Below are 21821 nucleotides of genomic sequence, written 5' to 3' on the forward strand. Positions count from 1 at the left end.
AATCAGCTTGATGAGCGATGATTGTCTAGTTTGCTTGTTTTGGCACTGTATGTTTGGTTTTATATTTTGATATAATGAAAAGTATAATTCTCTTCCTTTATGGGATTTTTGGTGTGTATATTGTTTAAAAAAAAAAAAACAATATAGTACGTAGAAGTGACGCAGTTGGACCTAATATATAAAGAAATGAGTTAAAATAAAATTCTATCAACATGAATTTCCTAAGTACCATAAAACGAGTTATAAAATTAAATCAAGTTATACATTTCTGCAAAGCTCCTGAATTGACTTTCTGAACACATCTTCTGATAATCAGTTTGAAAAGGAGAAATTAGCAACCATACCTCCAGCTCCCTCATACACAAGCAAATTTGGTTACTTTGTTTTTTTTTTTTTTGTGATAAAAGTTGAAAAGTGAACGAGAAGCACCCACAACCAACTATAGCTTACCTACTCTTTTGAGTTTATCAGTATACTTTTGAAAAAAGAAAACACGCGCAATGCCATCTAATTTCTCTCTCTAGCACCCATTTGAAAAAGGAAATCTGCCAAGTGCGCTTCTAAAAAAATATCAGCCTTTCCTGTTCCTCCGCATATACCGCCACTGCAGCCAAACGAGGATCGCCATATTCCCGAATGACGACTGACCATCTTCTTCAGAGTTCAGAAGACGTTTAGTGTGCCAGCACCTCTAAGGAATTCGATTAATGGCAAAACATTTTTCTTCGGATTCTACCCGCAAAATAAAAATCAAAACTATCTGCAAAATATCTAAAATCAGTGTAAATACATTCATTTGCTTATTTATTATCAAGAAACTTGCTTATTTATGAATTATGTCGTCCCAATTCCACAATCAATCGAAAAAACCCGATCGAAAAAAGTTGCCCTTTTGGTTTTGCTTTTGGTTTGAAGTTTTTCTTTTTTTTCTTTCTTTAAAATGTTGGAACTTTTGCGCAAGTGAAAATTTTTTTCTTAGTGGGAGTGCAGCAATATTTTCTATTTCCATCCAAAGGGAAACATTAAAATTCGATTGAGGCTTTTGTGCCAAACCAAATCTTGATATTTATGCCGAAAATCCATCCGTTTTGGTATTCGCACATGTAATAAAAACATTAACTATAAATGGAGAATTGGGAACAATCAATAAAGACCCAAAGAGAAGGAAGAACATTGAAGAAAAAAATAGTACAAAAAAAAACTTTCCTCAAAACGAAGAAAGGAAAAGCTAGAAAATTTGTGTCGTACATTTTCTTCACTGCCTCTACCTCTACTTCTGCTTGTGCTTCTACTCCAATCCAAAGCAGCCCATATGTTGCTGTTTGTATAAATCGTGCTAGTGCTGCTTTTGCCTTTGGTTGCTCCTTGCCCCTCCTTCCGGGGCGCCAGGTTTTGCGTTTGTTGGTTCGATCACCCATCATATGTTATTATCCAAAGAAACTACAAAATAAATAAGCGCGGCATGAATTTTTATTTTTCTATACATACATATATATTGAAATTTTCTATGTTTATAAAAAGTTGTTCATCTAATTGTTTGCCTTTTTTTCTTTTTAATGCAGAGTCCTTGCATAGTGGATGCAAGGCAGTCAAGCTACCAGCAAAGTCATCGATCACTCCAAATCCAAATCAAAATACACAAATTATGGTGAAGGACTATACACACACCAATTGGAAATAGCATAACACTTTATACCCGAACTTAACCTGAGAGTGATAAAGAAACTTTTGTATACAGTGTATCTATTCATAAATGGTTTCTACTTTCATTGGCCTCCTTGGTAAGTGTAAACTTAAATGTTCGATGTCGAATGACTTACTGATAGGTGTAATAAATAAATGTCTAACTTTTGTTGACTTCCTATATTTGTTCCTTATAATTTTTTTTTAAGAACTTCATGTGGCTTTTTAAATAAGGAGTTTTAGTTGGGGAAAATAATTCGTGATGGATTTAGGAGATCAAAGTACTGCGATACAACATTCTGAAAGAAAAAATGTTTCGAATTGAAAATTTGTAAAAAGTGGCAAATCTAGTTTTTTTTCTGACGTAAACAGTAGGTACGAAACTTCTTTGACGGTTTGATTAGTTCTCGTTTGAGGAATAAAGATAACTTTTTTTACTAATTTGTATAAGCTTCAAAAATAAACTTATTTTAAAAAAAAATTTTCAATAGGTAGGTTCCTTAGGGCAGGAATTTCGCTAGAAAAAAAAGAACAACTTAAATAGTTGAAGAATCTAAAAGGATTCCATTAAAGATTGTAAAAAAATTGTTTAATATTATGAATAGCGAATCGAATGATTAAATCACTGATTTCGCGAATCTCATTTTAGTGTTCACTTTAAATGGAACTTTATTTAAAAATAAACGTTGATCTAGGTAGTTGAAATTTGAAGTCCCTAATCTTAATTTTACCATGTATTAAATTTTATAAATGTTCTTTTTATGTCAAATGTTCGAATGGCTATACATAGTAAGAACTTATACCTATTTAAGGAACATTTTTGTTACCTTTTAGATTTCAATCAGCCTTATTCTGCTATCCGATTTAAAGGAATGTTTCAATTCATGTTAATTTTTCGAATGCAAATTTGTATCAATATTATTTTCAATATATTTGTTAAATTAACTTTAAAAACAAATTTAAGCTAATTTTGGGTCAATGCAGGGAATAGCAGAATACAGATTTCCACTAAAAAGCTTAGCAAAATAAGTCGTTTTTGTCATTGCCGTTCTGTCACATAAAAATAGCTCATATTAACTCCAATGATTGAGCACAAAATTCATCAATTACAATTCAAAAAATAAAATTTTAATATTCAAAGACTGTTATGCGTTTACAAATAATATTGGCAGTATTATTTATTTATTTTTGTTCTTTCAATTCCTAAAATTGCCTACAGTTTGTTAAATTGATATTGCAAAGATACGGTTATTTGCAATTAACTTCAACTTAGTGTTCTTTCTAAAAATTTGAATGTATTTTTTAATTAATTAAAAACACCAAACATGCTTATAAAACTTTTGGTGTGGAATGTAGTTTGTTCTTTTTTGTGAAAATGTTCAAAATTCACACACATTTTAAGTTTTTGATAGTACTTAGCACTTCTTAAAGTCTCAAAGAGTTTGTTTAAAATGATTAGTGTCTTGGGAACGATATAATTATACACGTATAATGTATTGAGCAATCCTTATGCATGTCCCTGTTCAGTCTTATTGCTCCGAAACTCCGAAAGTTCTACTTTGGACATTTTATTTTTCTAATACGATTACATAAAATCAGAATGAAAAAATAATGTTATTTAAATTTAAAGCTTCAATATTTTCAATATTTTGTATTATAATTCTTGGTATTCTAAACTAACGTCAATTCAATGATCTAATACATTTGTAATACGTTCTTTAAACTTGTTATAATGACGATTTTATGTACATACGTCATTGATAATAAAATTGGGAACAAATCTATGATTGTAGAAACACTTTTAACTACTGCAAGAGAGTTGGGTCTAAAAAATATGACAGCTCTTGACAGGGCCTATTGCAAATTTCAAATATAAGTCAAGTGTCCTTTGAATACTTTGGTTCTAATAACATTTGAAATTCTTTACTCAAGTTAAATTTCTCACGAAATTTGTTTTGCAAAGACTTGCATGCCATCTTAAATACTGCTTTACAAGAGTTGTTGAAGTATTCAAAATATTTCACAGATTATGTCTTAGATATTCAAAGAACCCATCAGGGGATCTTAGGGGCCTGGAGCGATTATTATTATGCAAAAACTGTGCATCTGGACAGCTTCAACATGGATTGATATCATATACATATGTTCGTTTAGATTTCTCTGAAATATTGAATTTACGTTTTTCTGTTTTAAAAAGAATGCTCCAGAGAAGTACTATTCTGCGCAAACATACATTTTGTTTCATTTCTCATGAGCTTTTTGGATTCTGGAAATTGAATGATATTTTATTTCACTGTAAATAATTTAAATAAACATAAATACAAATCATATTGAAATGGAAATTACATATAATCCCAAAATTTCTCCTTAAAAAATCTTACACCAAATCTATTTAAGTTATAAAATGAGAAATTAACAAACAATTCAAATCTAAAATTCACAAATCTAGAATAAATTTTAGTTTTAATTTTAATTTTAGTGTAACAAAAAAGAAAAGAAAATTATTTTTGTTTATGATTTAATTTTTAGATATTCAATCATGGTGGGAGATACCGTGCATATCTCATTTTTGTTCGTTGTTTAGTTCAGCATTTGATCTACCAGATATTGACATAGAAGTAAGTTAAAAGTTGGAAACATCATCGGCAAGAAATTCAATCTAACGTTTTTCTACAAAATAGGATTTAGAGTCAGCTCTTTTATGCGATGGCACCGACTACCAAGTTGGCTTAGTTCCTGAGCTTATTGTTCGTCTCTTGAAAGGTTGCGATGCTCTCAAGTGTGTTGCAAATGACATCACAACGAGCAATTATCAGATGTTCTTAAGGCGTTACTTACGCCAACAGTGTCGCACACATAATATAGAAAATCATTTTGATACGGATATCGATTTTCAATCATTAGCGGTTCGCAAGCGTTTACTCATTTTACACGCACTATGTCATTTTCGATTAGAATCCCGAGATGTTGAAGTGATTCTCAGCAACCTAGAAGCAGACAGTCTTCGGGTGGAGCCGTTGGGATATGATTCCAAAAACTCCGGATATTGGTATTTCTATGGAACGCGACTCTACCGCGAAGACACAAAACAAAATAATAAAACCAAAATCTGGCAAGTGATTTGCTTCACTGAAGAAGATTGGCAGAATCTAGCAAGCAAATTTAAGTCGGCTACAAATGTCAAAGAAAAAGCGCTTTATAATATACTAAATGAAAACTTTTTACCGAAACTGCCACAGCTGTTTCGAGAACGGGAAAAACTTCGAAGAAAGAAGTAAGATATTTTTGTAGAAAATGTAAAATTTATGATAAATTGTTAAATATTTCTTATCTATAGATTACTTCAAACTCGGAACTCAAGTCGTATCCGAAATTTAGTTGAAGTTAAGGCGCGTCAGGAACAAGAGCGAGTTAAAGCGGAACGCCTTGAAAGAGCTCGTTTAGAACAGCGTATACTTCTTGAGCCGCCCCGAATAGCATCATCAAAAAGCCGAAGAAGACGGTTAGACATTTAAGACTTCTGAATACTGAATACAGAAATAAGTAGTACAAAAAAATACAGTCTTCGGTGAAATATTTTTTCATACTACCAACAAAAAATCAACTATAACTAACTTTTAGAGCGCTTTGTTTTTTATTATTATTTACCATAAAATTGGCAGAAACGTGAGCGACTTGTTTGACACTGAAAATTGCAATACATACATATTTTGGAAACTCTTTTATCAAAAACAAAGCGCAACTGCAGTATAATAAAAAAAATAGGTGTCAGACAATTCGAGAGAACGTGCTTTTTATGGGCTTCATTTTATTCTCTCTTGCTTTGGACATTTATGTTATATGTAAGCATGCGTTGTTTATTTAAATATTCATTTTTGTTTCCTTGTACCATAATGCCCGTCCTCTTCATTATTATTGCATATAAATCATAATCATATTTATGCATATATTCATACAGACATACATATAAATATAAATTTAAAAATTTTATATTTGGTTCCACTCCCCTTACCCTTGTTATCCCATGTTTCATTTTGTACATTTAACTCATTAAAAATGGTTTATAATATTTCTTATGCACAGCTCCCAGTCTACTTCAACTGCTAGTGGTATATCAACATATGCAAGTTCAATAAGACCCACAACTAATTCCAGTGATTTTTTATATCAGAGAGAAACCTTTTGCTTAACACCAGACGATGTAGGCGCTGAATCGACATCGACTAATACAGGAAATCAGGCCGATCAAGCATCACAAGGCAACCCAGACGAAATTCAAACTTTTGAAGACAACCAGAATCTAGACTTGAATACTACAACTCAACAACAACACAAACTAAAAAAACCGAATTTATTAACTAAAAAGACTCGAAAAACTAGAGAAAGTGGTGATTGTTCTTCTTCAACAACTGAGGACAAGGAGAATTACCGCTACATATCCGATTCAGAATCTGAGTCGGAAAATAATATGGCACCAACTACAAATATAAAATTGCCTGGCAGGCAGACAAACAATTCCCTATCGTCCTTACCGGGAAATATTTTTATTCCGCCTTTGAGTGAAGGCAAAGATCAAGAACCACCACCAGCTCGAAGAGCTAGCAATTCTGGAAGCAAGTCGGGTGGGAAGAAACAAAAGAATCCACCAACAACAGCATCAGTTGCGTCGACATCATCAGCCTCAACTGTGCGTGCTGGTACATCGGCAATTAATGCTGAACAAACAGTTAAGAGTAAAAAGAAAACCTCATCTAAGTCCTCATCAGAAGAGTAAGTTTATTGTTTGTAGTAACGCTGTTGATAATATTCTTTGCTAAATGTTATGTTATGTAGTAATGTAGCAAGCTTTTTTCTAAATTGCATGGTATCTTTTAAAATTGTTTGGTACTTAAAACTGTACACCAGTAGTTAAGCATTTTAGGAACTATTATGGGGAGAGTCACTGGATTACAATACACACAAATTGTAAGGTTTTTAAAACTCCTGACTGCCTCTAATTAAAAAAGATTGTATGATGTGCTAGATTAATGTTGTAGATAAAGAAAAAAATAGAAACTAAGAAAGTAAGAAACTAGAGACTCAGTCCTCTTCTCTTCCAAATCAATTGATCGAGATGAGTTCACAGATTTTAAAAACTGGCATTACTAAAATTCATTGACCAAATGGTTAAAGCTTTTACGCATGTGTTTGCATCGATTTTCTAGTCGCATTTCTACTTTGCCACGTCATGGAAAATCTTTTTTTAACAGCCCCTGGCTGTCACTACATAAAAAATTACTTTAAAATCAAATTTTGTAGATCCGGGTCTCGTTTATCCGCACATTTAACATTAAAAAAACCTAATTTGGAGTAATAAAATTGTACTCGAAAATTTAAGATATGATTTGCTTGTTAAACTTGAAAAGTTTCAAAGTAGTGAAATTAGATTTCAAATTATTGGTTGCTTCATGTTAAAAAGTGGCAGTAACTCTAAGCTCAGCAGCTCATGTCCTACAGAAAATGATAGGTGCTTTGAATATTATGAAAAAAACATCGATTTACGCCTTGCCTTGCCATTGGAAAAATTATAGCATCTTACGATAGGTAAGGTATGTGTGTAGCTAAGTATGCATCCAAAATCATTTACATTTAACTCAATAACTTAAATGTAGTTTTAATCTAAAAATATTCTTTACTTGTAAATTATCGCAAGCGCAAGAAGGGAGTATTGTTTTAAAGTTGGCTTTTTGATGTGCTTCTATGTTCGTATGTTCTTATATGTTTGGTGTATCTATTAATATCGCACTCACCCCTTAATGCTTGAAAATAATAATATGATTTCCATTTTTTGTGCACTTTCCCCCCTAAAAAAATACCCATTCATCGTCAACCATTTTGTAAATAATACGAAACATCACAAAAATAGTGTAACGTCGTCATCGAACAGCGGTACGAATAAATATTTCTATAGCACAACCAATATTAGTCAAACAAATCCAAGCATTCTGATAAACAACAAAAACTTCAACAAAAATCCTCCGAATTTTCTTAGTTTTACCGAAACCGACGAAGTGCTTCAAATCGGCATGCATAAGGTTCTAGTTTATGTGAAGAACCACCGAGACGCCTGGCCATTTATGGACCCCGTCGAGGAAGACATCGCCCCCAGATATTATACGATCATAAGAAGGTAAGATCAACGCAGCTAATATCCGTATGTATTAAAATCTTATGCCTCTTCTCAATTTTAGGCCGATGGACCTTTTAAAAATGGAAGACAAACTTGATAATGGGGAGTACAACAAGTTTAGCGAATTCAGAAATGATTTCAAACTAATAGTCAACAATTGTAGGCTGTACAATGGACAAAATAACGGTAAGGTTTTCAGTAAAATAATGTTTCAAAGTCTAAAATTTCAAATTGTTTACTAACTGCCAACAGAATACACAGAAATGGTTAACAATCTGCAGGAAGCGTTTGATAAAGCAACTAAAAAATATTTCGACCACATGTCGGACGATGATGATGATTCTGCAAACCTTAACTATCCTGACTCCAAAATGAACGTCTTCCGAGAGAAGTATTTCAATAAGGAAAACTCCGAAGGCGATGAGGAAAATAATGTGGCGGGTGCGCTTAGCAAGAAGACTCATACAAAATTGGAAAAACATAATTCTAAAAAGCCAGATAAAAACGAAGAAGGAACAGAAGACGAGGAGAAAATCGAAAGCGAAGTTATTCAAGAGTCTGCAAGTCGTTCGAATAAGAGGAAGAGAAAAGATAAGGACAAACGAAGAAAGAAGAAATCCAAGAGTAAACCTGTAGAGGAAATTCCAGATGAGGATAATTGTAGTTCGCCTGAAGACGAAGCAAAGTCTCGTAAGAAGAAGGATGACCCGGGAACCTCATGTGGCAGAAAGACGAAGAAAAAAACAAGTATAAAGCAGAATGGCGAAAGTAAGAAGAAGCAAAAGATCAATGCCACGTCGAATTCGAAACGAGCACATAAAAATGGTGAAACTGGAGACGAATCGGAATCGGAGGATGAAAAAATAAGTGAAGTAAGCAAACCGCCTGCGAAGGTACAAGAAAAAAGTTCTGCCGCGGGCCAAAAATCTAAAAAAGGAACAACAGAAGTTTCGAAAAAGAGAAAAAGTCGGGCGAAACGATCAACATCCGTGAATGCAACTGCTCGATCAAAAGCTCTTGCTGCAAGAAATAAGAGTCAAGCAGGTCGAGCTGAATATTTAGAAGCTGCCAAAGTCAAGGAATTAGATGAAGAAAATGTTAATGAAGATGATGATGAAGAGGAAAAGGAGGAATCAAGATCTCGCAGTGTTTCTCCTTTCAAAGTCGATTTGCATAAAAAATATGCCAAAAGTGCACTTATTGATGATTCCAAGGAGGAATACGACGAAGATGATTTTAGATCAGTTTCCACACGAAGTAGTTCAAGGGAATCGTCTATTGAACGTCCACCAACGCCTCCGGTGGTGGAAATTCCAAAGCCATCTACATCAAAGCAACAGACCAAAAAGCCAGAGTACCGAAAAGAAAACTCAACAGGAAGTATCTCCGACCAATCCGTTGCTAAGAGCGACAAAATATCAACAACTCCTCTGGATGTTCCGCTTTTCTTAGACAAGTATGACTTGATAAAACAACGGCGAAGTCGAACGAATAATACTGAAGAAAAAGTAAGCACAGTAACAGCGGCTAAAAAAGAACCAAAAAAGATGACTTCGGCTGCTGCTACCTCTTCACCGAACGCACCTTCTACAGGACGCTCTAGAGTTCAGAGGGAGTCTACTGATAAGTCTAAAGCTAAAGTCAAAGACTTCGCAGAAGAAAAGCAACCTTCATCAAAAGATCAGAAAAGTGAAGATATGGAGAAGAAGGCATCAGCTGAGAAAACAACTAAAGTTGAAGAAAACCAGTTTGCATTGAAAGATGTTGAACCACCAAAGACAACAACCAGCAAAGCACCAAAAAAGTCTACAATAAATTCAGCCGCAGTAAAGAAGCCAGCGAAAGACACTGAAAAACCAGCAACCAAGAAGACACCTGCAAGAAAAGCGGCTTCATCTGCTGCCGCTGCTACACCTGCACCGGTTTCGCCCCCAATGGAAAGCCCATCAAAATCAAAATCGACTGCCGCTACTGGTAAAGCAACCAACTTGGAAGCACTTGAGTTAGAAACAGAGCAGACATTAAAAGATATTAATCGCTGGCTAGAGCATACACCTCGCTTCCCTGAATTCAGTTCGGCCAGTAACTCACCATCGCGTTACAATGCTCTTTTAGATGATTTCGACTCTGTGTCAACGAAACTCGATCCTGCTGATTTTCGACGCCCAGTGCCTATTACAACTCCAAAAATTGACTTAGTTCCGAAGCTTGCGGAATCTCTGGACGATTTGGTAGCCGAGGCAGAAGTGCCGTCTTGTAAAAAGGACTTGATAGTCGAACTTATACCAACAATTGGACCAAGCAGTGTCAGTTCAAGTTGCGGAACTCCACCGCATTCGAGTAATTCCAATAACTCGGGTGGAAGTACAAGTGTGAACGCATCATCCACTTCATCAACAGCAATGATTCCTCCAGTCATACCGCCAAAGCCCAAAGAACCATCCACGATTCAACTTTTAGTCAATCCTCCTCCACCACCACACATTAAAAATCAAATGCAAAAAGAAGCCAAGAGAAAGTCGCTTAAAGAGAAGCTTGCTGCAGGTGCGAATCCAAGGCGAAAAGACTTAGTGGGAACTATTGATCGTTTGAAACCAGGCAAGACAAAAGGTAATCTTATTCAAAGTGTTGCCAAACCCGATGAACTCTTTCCGCCTGGAGTGCAGCAAAAAGTTAAGGAGATTAAAAATGCTCTCGTTGTGAAGACCGACGATAGTGTTCCGAAGTTAAGCTTAGGCAGCGTTCTGGATAATGATGGCTTTGGCCTCGGACACTCCCATAGTTTCGTAGATAGGGACAAAACGGAAACTATTTCAGAGAAAAAAGATGAACTTGCTAAGCCTATTGATAAGCCACTTGAAAATGAGACTGAAAAGTCCTCTTCAAGCTTAAATGAGACTCCGTTTGAGGTGAAAAAAGTGAGTAACCCTGAACCTAAAGGCGATACGTCATCGGCTACACCGAATTTGAGTGCATGGCTTAAGGCATTTGGGGTTCCCAAGAAAACCAAAAAAATTGAGGAGGAAGAAAACAAACAACAGCTTTTGAAACCAAACGAAGTCCCAGTTACTGATAAACCATCTGAAACATCAAGTACTTCCTTAAACGCTATGAAATCTCCATCAGATAATAATAACTTTTCGCAACCACCGCCTCGTACCCGAAAAGCCAGTACAGGAAGCACAATTTCGGAAAGGTCTTCTTTCAGTCAAGATCCTGACAGTCCACGCATTGCAATCGACGAGCGTTTTGGGTCTTATTCAGGAAATTATACCTCACCTATTGGGGCGTCACCTATTGGAGCCTCACCCATCATGGTTTCTCCAAAGCCAGAAGATGTGGGAAAACCCAATTCTCCATACCCGTTGAACGGTACTATCAAAGTTGGATTCTATCAGGACACCACTACAAAAAGTTCTCCCGATAAGAGCTGCAGTCCGCGGGAACTCCCATCGCCTTATCCACAGTACTCACAGCATATTTATTCGTCAGCATCGTCACCCAACGTGTCTACAACTGAGATGAGTGGAAATTCACCCTATGGCGGAAATAGTTATGCACCCTCTGCAGGGTCTGAAGCAAGCAAGACACCAGTTTACTCGTCCACATCACCGATACCCAATCTGTATGAGCAATATAAACAACCCCAATCCCAGGAATCTGATTACAACTCTTCGATGTCACCGAGCACACCAAATCCACATTCCCCCTACCAAGCGGGAGCAAACTCCCCTTACCAACATCCAGCACAGTCGCCATACCAAAATCCAAATTCACCATATCAGCAGCCAACGGCTCCGGTAGTGCAAACCCAACAACAAGCATCAGTTTCCCAAAACTTAACCTTCCAACCAACACCCATTGACACTCCAGTTGTGGCCCAAAATACTGTTCCAAATCAACAAACTGGTGATACCACAGCTGTGCCAGAACTGCAGCAGCAAAGCTCCCCCTACCAGCAACCTTCGAACTCCCCATACCAACAGCAACAAAGTTCGCCATACACTCCGAGCAGTGTTGGCTCTGCATATCAGCCTCCAAATGTTTTCCAAGATGCGACTAATAATCCCTCACAGCAATCTCCCAAAATAGCTAAACTTGCAGTGCCAAGTAACCCACAACCAGCGCAACAAACCGTTCCCCAAACTGATATTCCAACATACGATACGACTCAGCAGTATCTTGCCTATCAACAGCAACAGACATCTTGTCAACAGCAACAACAACAGCAACAGCAGCCACAGCAAGATGCAACTATGCGATCTATGTTCAACCTTAACAAAACAACAGATTGGAATATGTCACAAGTTACCGAGCAATTTCATCCACCAACTTACGCCCAATACACTTTGGCTGCTATGAGCAAAGACCTGTCAACACCAAAGCCTCAAGATCAATACCTTCAGGACCAACAGAATAACGCCAACACAAATCCCCTGAAACGTCATTTAGAAAACGAAAATGATGTTCTGAACCCAGACTATAACAATAAAGTGGCGAAGCGGACTGATCCTCAACAACAACTGCAACAACAGCAGCAGCAGCAGCAGCAGCAGCAACAACAACAACAACAGCAGCAACAACAGCAGCAGCAACAACAACAGCAAGCTCAGCAACAGCAGGCTCAGCAACAACAACAGGCTCAACAACAACAACAAGCTCAGCAACAACAGCAGGCTCAGCAACAACAGCAGCAGGCTCAGCAACAACAACAACAGAGACAACAACAGCAGCAGCAGCAACAACAACAACAACAACAGCAACAGCAACCAAGCAAGCAACAGCAGATGTATGATAGCTTTTTGGGTTCGATCGGTTATGGGAAGCACTTGGATATACCACCAAATAAAGCATTTGATATTTATAATCGGGCAGCCAATATGGGTTACTCCAAAGAATACTCAAATCCGACTGCGGTCAAAGACTCATCCCTTCAACAGCAACAACAACAACAACCACAACAAACCCAACAACCCGTTGTAGATAACAACAGCTTATTGACGAAACCGCTTAATATGGCAAATTCCAACACTTTCAATACACCACAGCAATTGCAACAACAACAACAGGTTCAACAACAGCAAGTTCAACAACAGCAAGTTCAACAGCAACAACAGGTTCAGCAACAACAGGTTCAACAACAACAACAGGTTCAGCAACAGCAGGCTCAACAACAACAGCAACAACAACAAAATATCTACACCAAACCACAAAACTCTTACCCCACAAACCTCTCACAAGCATCTTCTTCCGTTGCAATTGACAAACCAAATGATTCTTTAATTAGTCATCTAAATAGTTACAAGCCGCAAACTTATGGGAGTCCAACCTCATCATTGCTTAACATAAATCATCACCCTCTCTCTTCCGTGATGGATGAAACAATGATGGGCTTGAACCAAAACACACAAAACAATGGATTGACTGGAGTAGGCTATTATGACAAAAGTATGCCGCCGGTGGCGCATATGAATATAGCAACACAAATGTACCAGAATCTTACTCCCTATGGGAGCCATACGACTGCTATTTCAAGAGAGCAACAGCAACCCCAAAGCAACTATGTCCCGTCGTCGGTGAGCAATGTTAACAATACGGTAGTACCACCTTCGAGCCAACCATTGGACGTTATTGCTCTGGAATCAAAGCCAGCCAAAAAGACTCGAGGCCGCAAAAAGGCAACGACGACACCGGCAGTGACTGCTGCCACTACTGTTAATGAAATTTCTGCAAAAGCCACCCACAATGCTCCACAGCCACAGAGTGGCACGGGGGTTGCAAATAGCCAGGTGGCGAACAGTCAGGTGGCAAATGCAAGTGCTCAACAGCAAATGAACTTACATCATCCGCAGATGCAAAACATTCAAGGTTTCCAGCTCTATGCGGGACTCAAAACTGGCGTAAGTGCACCTTCTAATATGCCCTCGTCTACGTCGTCGTCGGATGCGGGCGCTATATCGCTTAAGACTACCGCAGCAGCTGCTGCTAGCATGGTCCCCGGAAGTGCTTTCAACTTTGGACCATCACCCGCTGGTTTGGGGCTTTCAGCTGCAGGAATTTATGGTGAAAACACTGGCTATTTAGATCAATTTCGCGATGCTTCTAACCCCTACTACATGCCGACTCCAACACATCGAACGGGGACAGCTGATGCCACCGCAGTGGACAAAACCAACAATACAGCTGCTGCTTCGTATCCATTCCTAGCACACCCATCCTCAAGGACACCGGCTTTTAATCCGTTCGTGAACGCTCCGCAGCTGGATGCCAATTCGCCGTTTTATCAGCAATACATGCAACGTCAAGACGATTTCCGAGCTCGGATGATGATCAACCAAGGTCTGCTTGCTCCAGGAGGCCCAGCTGGTTATCCTCAGCCGGGTGGCTATCGCGCATCATCCCTCGGAATCCCCAAACCATACGACATTAATCGGCAACCGTGGTTCTAGCAGCAGGAGGAACACGAGCAGCAGCAATAAAGCTCTCTAAAGCACTAACACTGAATCTGAATGAATCAAAAATACACACTACTAAAAACCAAAGAGCGGTGAAATAAGGTTTCAACTTAAATTTCCCCAAAGTAAACCATTTATTAGTAAAATAAAAAACAAACAAAAAGAACAGGCCTTCCTGGGCAAGTATACAAAAATTTAAATTAGTGCCTACCACAACGTCGTCTTCTTCAGTAAAATCGAAGAGATTTTAACTACAGACACTTAACCTATGTATATGTACCAATGTACCGTACCACAAACAAGAGGACTAGGAGTGAGGTGGTGTAAAATTTTCTTTGATTTAAATTAAATTATGTGTGACATTAATTTAATTTAAGTTTTGTTAAATCTTTGAGATTTGATTTTTATTATTTTTTGTATTTCATTATTATGTAGTTATATTTTGTTGACGTTAAATCATTGAAAATATAAATATTTTATATATAGGTATAAAACAAAACAAAAATATATGTATAACATTCCTTGATGTAAATACTAAGAATTAATGATAACTCTTAAGAGATTTTGTAAATAGCTTCATATAAAGTTCTTTTTTAGTTTAAAATAAATCACTTACATTTTTAAGCGTAAAGTTTTTGATATACGACTAAGATTGCAATACATATATTTTTATTTTTTTTATTTAGTATTTTATATATAAACAAAAAAGATCAACAACATAAAAACACAACCAATATAGCATATTTAATCAGCACTCTAATTCTATTTTATTAATTCTATTACAAAGTTTTTACACCGTCAAGGAAAGTCGATATATTTCTTTTTTTTTAAATTTTATTTTGTATTTGTATTAAAAAATGTTATACTAATTAAAAGAGAAAATTTATATGATACATGTATTTTTGTGTTGAATTAAGATTAAAAGCAAAATTAAGTTATACAAAATTTATATATAGAAATATTAATATCATTTAAATGTAAACAAATTGTTAACCTAAAATTTGATTTGTATAAATAGAAAACGTAAAAAAAAAGAAAAAATATAAATATATTACTTGTGTTAGTTATTGACAATAAGTCATTACACATAATTTTAATGTACCTAGATTAAATTTAAGAAACTTGTATAAAAAGTAAAATTAATTTACGATAAAATTGCAGGTATTCTGTAATAGAGAAAATTATGTATAAAACTATTAAACAAAAAATCTATATAAAATAATTTTAACAAAATGATTTGTTTTTTCATTTTCGACATGAAGATAGAGGGTGAAGTTTTTCAAGCTTTCACATGCGAGTTGCCAATGTAAGGACCAACATTGACATAAAGATCAAGGGTAGGTCGAGAAATGGTGGGCCCATGCCAAAATAAATTCTTTTTATTGTTTTTAGGCGCCGTCGTTGATCAATAGATTCCAAATTTATACAGCCGAAACGAATACTCGTGGAGTTGCAAGATTCCCTCCCAATGTTTGAATGATATCTAAATAACTGGTTTATTTGAAACTTTTTTTTTCATGAATTATTTAAAAAGGTGATTAATTCCTGAGACCAAATACAGTAGGCACTTGAAGTTGTTTTAAATGACAGATCAGGAAATTCATAACTTTCTAGTCACCAACCATCATATAGATAGTTATTATTTTCAAGATCAACACATACTGTAAAGTAATTTATTTTCTATCCCCTTGATAATGGTCTAACCTTGCTTTCAACTTGCTTCAAATCCGCAAAGGGTAATAATTGCAATCGCACATACTTTAAAATAATAAGCGGCTTGGTCATTGGGAAATTTGAAAATGCAAAAAATTCTAACCAAAGCATTGAGTTTGTGTAGGCTGGTTGATTGAAATGTTACAGAAAGTGTTGAAAGAAAAATTTAAATTAATTTTACGCTTCTGAGATTGATCATTTTCGCAATAACTTAGACATAACAGTTTATTTTACATACATTACTGAATAAATTATCGATTTCAAAGCAAACACATTCATGAGTGTGTTTGAATAAGATCGCGTACAACAATTCTTCGTTGTTTAAGACCAAATGGGATCCAGATGCCAGCCGTTTTATTACGATTATTTATAAGACCATTTAAAAAGACTAATCCATTCGTTTTGTTGGGTTAAATGTGTTAAGATATAATCTTAAAAATCATTAAAAGAATTAAAATATTCTAATATACAACAATGTTCATACATAATATAAACATAGTGTGCCACTAGCCGTGAAGAGGTTAAAATACTCGGAGGCATTAGTCAGATGGGGTAATAAATTTGCTTTACGCTTTTTGAAAGTCTGTTTGAAGGACGAATTTTATAATTTTTGTTCTTCCATTTATAATGACTTTGCTATGGTACCATTTAATTACGACGCAAGACCGAAAGAATGGCAATTTTTTTAAAGTGAAAATCGTATAAATATTAACTAGCTAACGTAAAATATGTATATAAAAACAATTTCGGGGTGTCACCCCACTTCAATCAATCACGACGCACTTCAATCATTTTAATTGACGTGTGTTGATTAAATATTACATAAAATTACGTCTATGTTTTGTAAACTGAATTTAAAATAAAATACATGTGTTATGGCGTGTAAAATTTGGCAGTCCAACAAAAGACCTGAACAGCAAACTTTAAACAAAAACAAAGCCTACGAATTAGCTGATGTCTTGACAACTTAAAAACAACTCTGGGGAGTTTGTCTTCTTATTTATTAAACCTAAGTTCGTACAAAAAGCCGGCATTGAAAAAAATAATAATGCTCATTGTTATTAAAATATTTAAAAATGAATTTGTTACAATTCGTGAGAAAGTTTAATTAAAAACTTACTTTTTTTTCTAAAGATTTAGTTTCAACCCATTGAAGTATTGGCGAACTTCCGTCAGAGTTTGTAAAGTTTATTCACAACAAAATCCTTATCTGAAACTTGTCCGCAGACTCGAATAGTTATTAGCTGATTTGGATTGTTTTGTTGGATGGTTGATCAATGAGCCGAGAAGTTGGCCTACGTGCGGGCAAATATCTTCGCCCTCTCAACCTCACTACAAATATTACCAACCAGCAGGTTAACCGAACACAATCATGCCAACAGCTTTATGTTCGCAATTTCCAACAGCTTTGTTTTAATTTAGCTTTAAGACACAAAGTGGCAATGATTTTCAGAATAATTGTGCTCGTTTTGCTTTCTTCGGATTTAATCCAACAGATAATAAATCAATCAATCTATTGTGAGCGGTAACGGTTGGCTATTGGCGGTAGTGGTGGCGGCGACCGTGTCAATTCTTTGTGAATAGAGTAGATATAGATAGTAGATTCTGAAAATAGGAAAACAAAAAAAAATCATGACATGACCCTTATGTTAAAAGTTATTCGTACGGAAATCCTGTACATTGAACTAGCTTTATATACAAGTAAGTAAGTTTATTCAACGACTTATTGGAAGAGTTCTCATTTAGCTGGCTTCTTGTACTGGTTATATTTTTCTTATGGGTTATGGGTTTTTTCAGGAAATGTGAGTTTTACTTTAATTAATGTTCCTTAAGTATTTTTGAGTAATAATTCAACTTTTATTGGTCAATTATATTGAAAAATTACTTAAGATAATCTTTAAAAGCTGAAATAAAGAAGATGTATGTTATTTATACCCATCCCACAAAAAATCAAAAAAAAAAAACAACAAGATAAGATAAATTCAAATTTGAATTTCCATATTTTAGAGAGTGTATAGCACATTTGGTAGCGTGTATTTATTTCTATTATTATACGAATTAATTACAATTATTAATTTTTCTATTGAATGAAGAATATTATTTATTATTTTAAATAAACGATTATTTATTCCTATATATTCTAGTAAATGCTCAATTATTTAATTTGTTAAAATACAATGCAAGATAGTTTCTTAAGTAATATACTCGTAGTCACAAAAACGGATCTTAGTGGTAGGTTAGGTAGTTAATAATTCAAACGATATTCGATAACTGAAATCATTAATTTCAATGATCACATTTCAATGCAATATTGTCGCTGTCTATATGAATATGCTAATGTCAGGGATGGCGGGCGATAAGCAGACAGATGTGATGCATGTACCATTGTTAATAAAACAGTCATTATAGCAAATATTTTGAATATCAGATTATCGATCAGATCGTGCTATTCTAAAAAAGTATCTTTCACTCACGATTTATGAAATGTGTATTCTGTTTCTGTTTTTGTATACAATTTATATCTTACATATTATAAAAGTTATGTTTAGCGTGCGCGCAATAACCCTAGACAAATTGTGGCATTATGCATAAGCTTATGTACTTAAAAAAATATCCTTGAACTACGATTATACAATGTACGAGTAGTAATTGTGTAACACTTAGTAACTTGTAGACGTAAGTTTGAATAATGACCACAGTATTGTTAGAAGTTATATTATTGCATTGCATATATTATAAACTATTAATAAACATTATTTCTATTGTTTTCTTTTGAGTTAAAAAAAGAAACAGCTCTTTGTTTTAAAAAAAGCTAATACAAGTAGACGGTAATGCATCTTTTTAAGTTAGAAATACATTTAAAAGTCTCTTGAGTGAGGTTATATCATCTTGATGGACAGAATTAAGTATGCAATTATTGGAAATAAGTACAACTATCACATATTTGTTATTGAAGAAATTAATTTTTGATAGTTGTCTATTTTCTTTTGTTACTTAAAAAAAACCGCATGTCCTCTTGAGCGTCTCAAAATTTAAAAACAAAATAACTTCTTATTTTTTTGGAACCACAAACCTAATAACTGAAACATTTCCGGGGCTATAACAGATTGAGAGTTGAGACATTGGAATTTTTGTGTGGAATAAGTCAATTAGTCAAAGTGACAAACTTGTGAGCATCTTTAAATTAAGAAATAAAACTTAGTATGAATTTTCTAAACAATCACAAATTATTATCATGCATTATGTTTGAAAAACCCTTGGCAACCTTATAGAAAAAGAGAAAGTTTTTCTTTTTTGTGGAATGTCTTTATTTTTTTTTTGGTAGAATAAACTTGATCTTGATCTTCAAATGAATGATGCAATATTGACACTGGTATTACAAATAACATTTTAGAATGGGTTGGATTTTTTCTCATAAACCTTCATGCAACATCTCATATTTCTTAATTATAACAATTGACCTTGGCTTTAAAAATAAGAAGCAAAAATAAAATTGTAATTGTTCTTCTGCGGAAGAGTGGATATCATATATTCTACAGTGATTTATTAAATATTGATTTCAATAATAATTATTGACAATCTTTTCTTGGCATTGGGAGTGTTCAATGTTTTTTTCTAATCTGTAAATAGTTATTTATTTATTATTTAAACACTATTCAAATAACATAACTTAAATATAATTTATTACATTACATGAAATTCCTGAGATGGTTATCTTACGTTTGTTAAATGAAACTAATTGTTCTTTGTTCTTTCAAAAGGAATTTAATTTTTTATTTAATTAATAGCATTAATTAAAAAATCTCTTTCTTCCCAATACTTTTTTATATTGAAATTTGAACTTAATGGTCATTGAACTCATCTTTTCTTTGAACTTCTTTTAATCTACATAATACAAAATACCATACCAAATACTTAAAAGCTAAACGAGATCGATGAATCACAATAAAAAAAAGAGGAAACAAAAACCGTTGGAACGCGTTGGTTTAAAAGTTTAAAAATACTTTCTGTTAAATGCAATTTACAAAATTTATAATATTAGTCAGGTGGTACTGCAGATTTGAATAAAATAAATACCAGTTATTTCCACTTTTAAAAACACCAACAATCCGGAAACAAATTGTGAGATGCAGAAAGTGTCCCCAAAAAGATAAATTTATTCAACTCTTATTCTCAATGGAGGTCATCTTGTTGAGAGCATTGAAAATCTTAAATTACTTTTTTTCTTCATAAATGTTTTTTTTTGTGTAAGGGTATCAAAAAATCCCAAGTAACATTATTTATAGTTATATTTTAGTCAATTGATTACGTGCAATAAATTATTTTAAATTAGTAATTTATTATTTAAAATTTAAAACTTTTACCAATGAATATAAATTTACATTTATGAAAGAAATTAAGTATTTGATTTTAAAGGAAAAAAGTGCATAATTGATGGATATTTTATAACTTAAATTTAACAGCGAACAATTTTTAAGAACCTGTTTTCAATATTTGTAAAAAATATTTTTTTTATTGAAAACAGAGCATCTGAACACATCTTAGCAGTCACTGTTAAAAAAACATAGTAAACGAAGCAAACAAACTTCCATTTGGGAACGAACCTATTTGGATAGATTATAATTTTAAGTTCTCAGAGATGTTCTTATTTTCAGAAATATATTCCTCATATACATTTCTCACTTTTTCTGTAAGAAATCTTAGAAGAGATTCGGTTTCTCAAGATTCCTTATCGCACAAATCAAAAAGGAAGAAAAGAAATACAAAGCTACTTTAAATGAATATTTAATTCTCGTGCTCTGTCAATCCATCTGAGACATTTTTAAAATATAAACTAGCTCATTATTTGAAATGTCAGAAACTCGTGAAGTTATTTAGTTTCAGTTAGTTTTTAAAAATTGAAGTAATATTTTGAGATTTTTAATGTAGTAAAATGTTACGAGATACGAAAATGTTTAACCCATTTAAAAATCATTTATGTAGAAAAATTATATTTTTAACTTAGTAATTTGTTTTAATTGTTTAGACGTATCACTTAATCGTTGAATAGTTTTGTCTTGGAAATGGGGCTTCTGCTGATGAACAGACGAATAAACAATACAACCTTACCCTAGATGTACAAATTAAGAAGACTTGAACAACAAAAATGTGACTGTAAATATATTGTACTTTCTGCAATTTGCATCATGTATGGAAACAGAAGCTCAAAGATGAATTGAAAAGTAAATGTTTAATAAAAAACTAAAGTGACATTCAACGAGACGAAATAAGAATAAAAGATGAATTAAAGAAAGAAGTTGACATTTGTATGATAGTGGACTTGCTCTAGTGAATTTGAATCATTTACCTTGGAGCTAAGAGAAGTCCAATTATAAGTATTTGCTTACTTAAAAGGAAAACTAATTAATACAAAATGAATACGTTTTTGCTTTTAACATAATAAAGTAGTAGTTTTCATCTATCAAAATCGGAATAAACATTATCATTTTTTTTATTTCGCAGGAAATAAGAATATTGTTTTTTGAAGAGAGAGTAATATATGGGTTATTAAATGGTGCTGAGGGTTTGTCGAAAGTGTACAAATGCTGTAAGCTCGTCCTTTCATATAGAAATTGCTTTTGACATCATTCGCACTTTGTGTTTCAAATCACGTCAAAATTGTAATTTTAAAAAATATTTTGTTATGTAACGAATTTATAACTTAATTAATATATCATATTGATTCGTATATATTTAAATTAATTAACAGTTATTTATATAATGTCATTTCCTACAGACGGCAAACATGCCAAGTCGGTAAT

The 21821-nt window shown here is 34.0% G+C and overlaps 1 protein-coding gene across 4 annotated transcripts; it reads left to right on the forward strand.

Moving 5' to 3' along the window:
• Window positions 1-667: 667 nt before the first annotated feature.
• On the forward strand, window positions 668-15540 carry LOC129946164 (protein split ends). 4 transcript variants are annotated; one of them, XM_056056241.1, is made up of 9 exons: window positions 668-782; window positions 1563-1781; window positions 4213-4301; window positions 4365-4957; window positions 5021-5185; window positions 5767-6453; window positions 7589-7852; window positions 7914-8038; window positions 8105-15540. In XM_056056241.1, exons 2-9 carry the CDS (start codon window positions 1754-1756, stop codon window positions 14299-14301), a joined length of 8148 nt encoding a protein of 2715 aa, XP_055912216.1. In that variant the 5' UTR covers window positions 668-782; window positions 1563-1753; the 3' UTR covers window positions 14302-15540. The 4 variants fall into 4 exon arrangements, with proteins under 4 accessions (XP_055912216.1, XP_055912217.1, XP_055912218.1 ...); XM_056056242.1 differs by having other exon boundaries at window positions 7715-7852; XM_056056243.1 differs by lacking the exon at window positions 5767-6453 and having other exon boundaries at window positions 7715-7852.
• Window positions 15541-21821: the final 6281 nt, after the last annotated feature.

Source organism: Eupeodes corollae, chromosome 2 (genome assembly GCF_945859685.1).
Source record: "Eupeodes corollae chromosome 2, idEupCoro1.1, whole genome shotgun sequence".
NCBI lineage: Eukaryota > Metazoa > Arthropoda > Insecta > Diptera > Syrphidae > Eupeodes > Eupeodes corollae.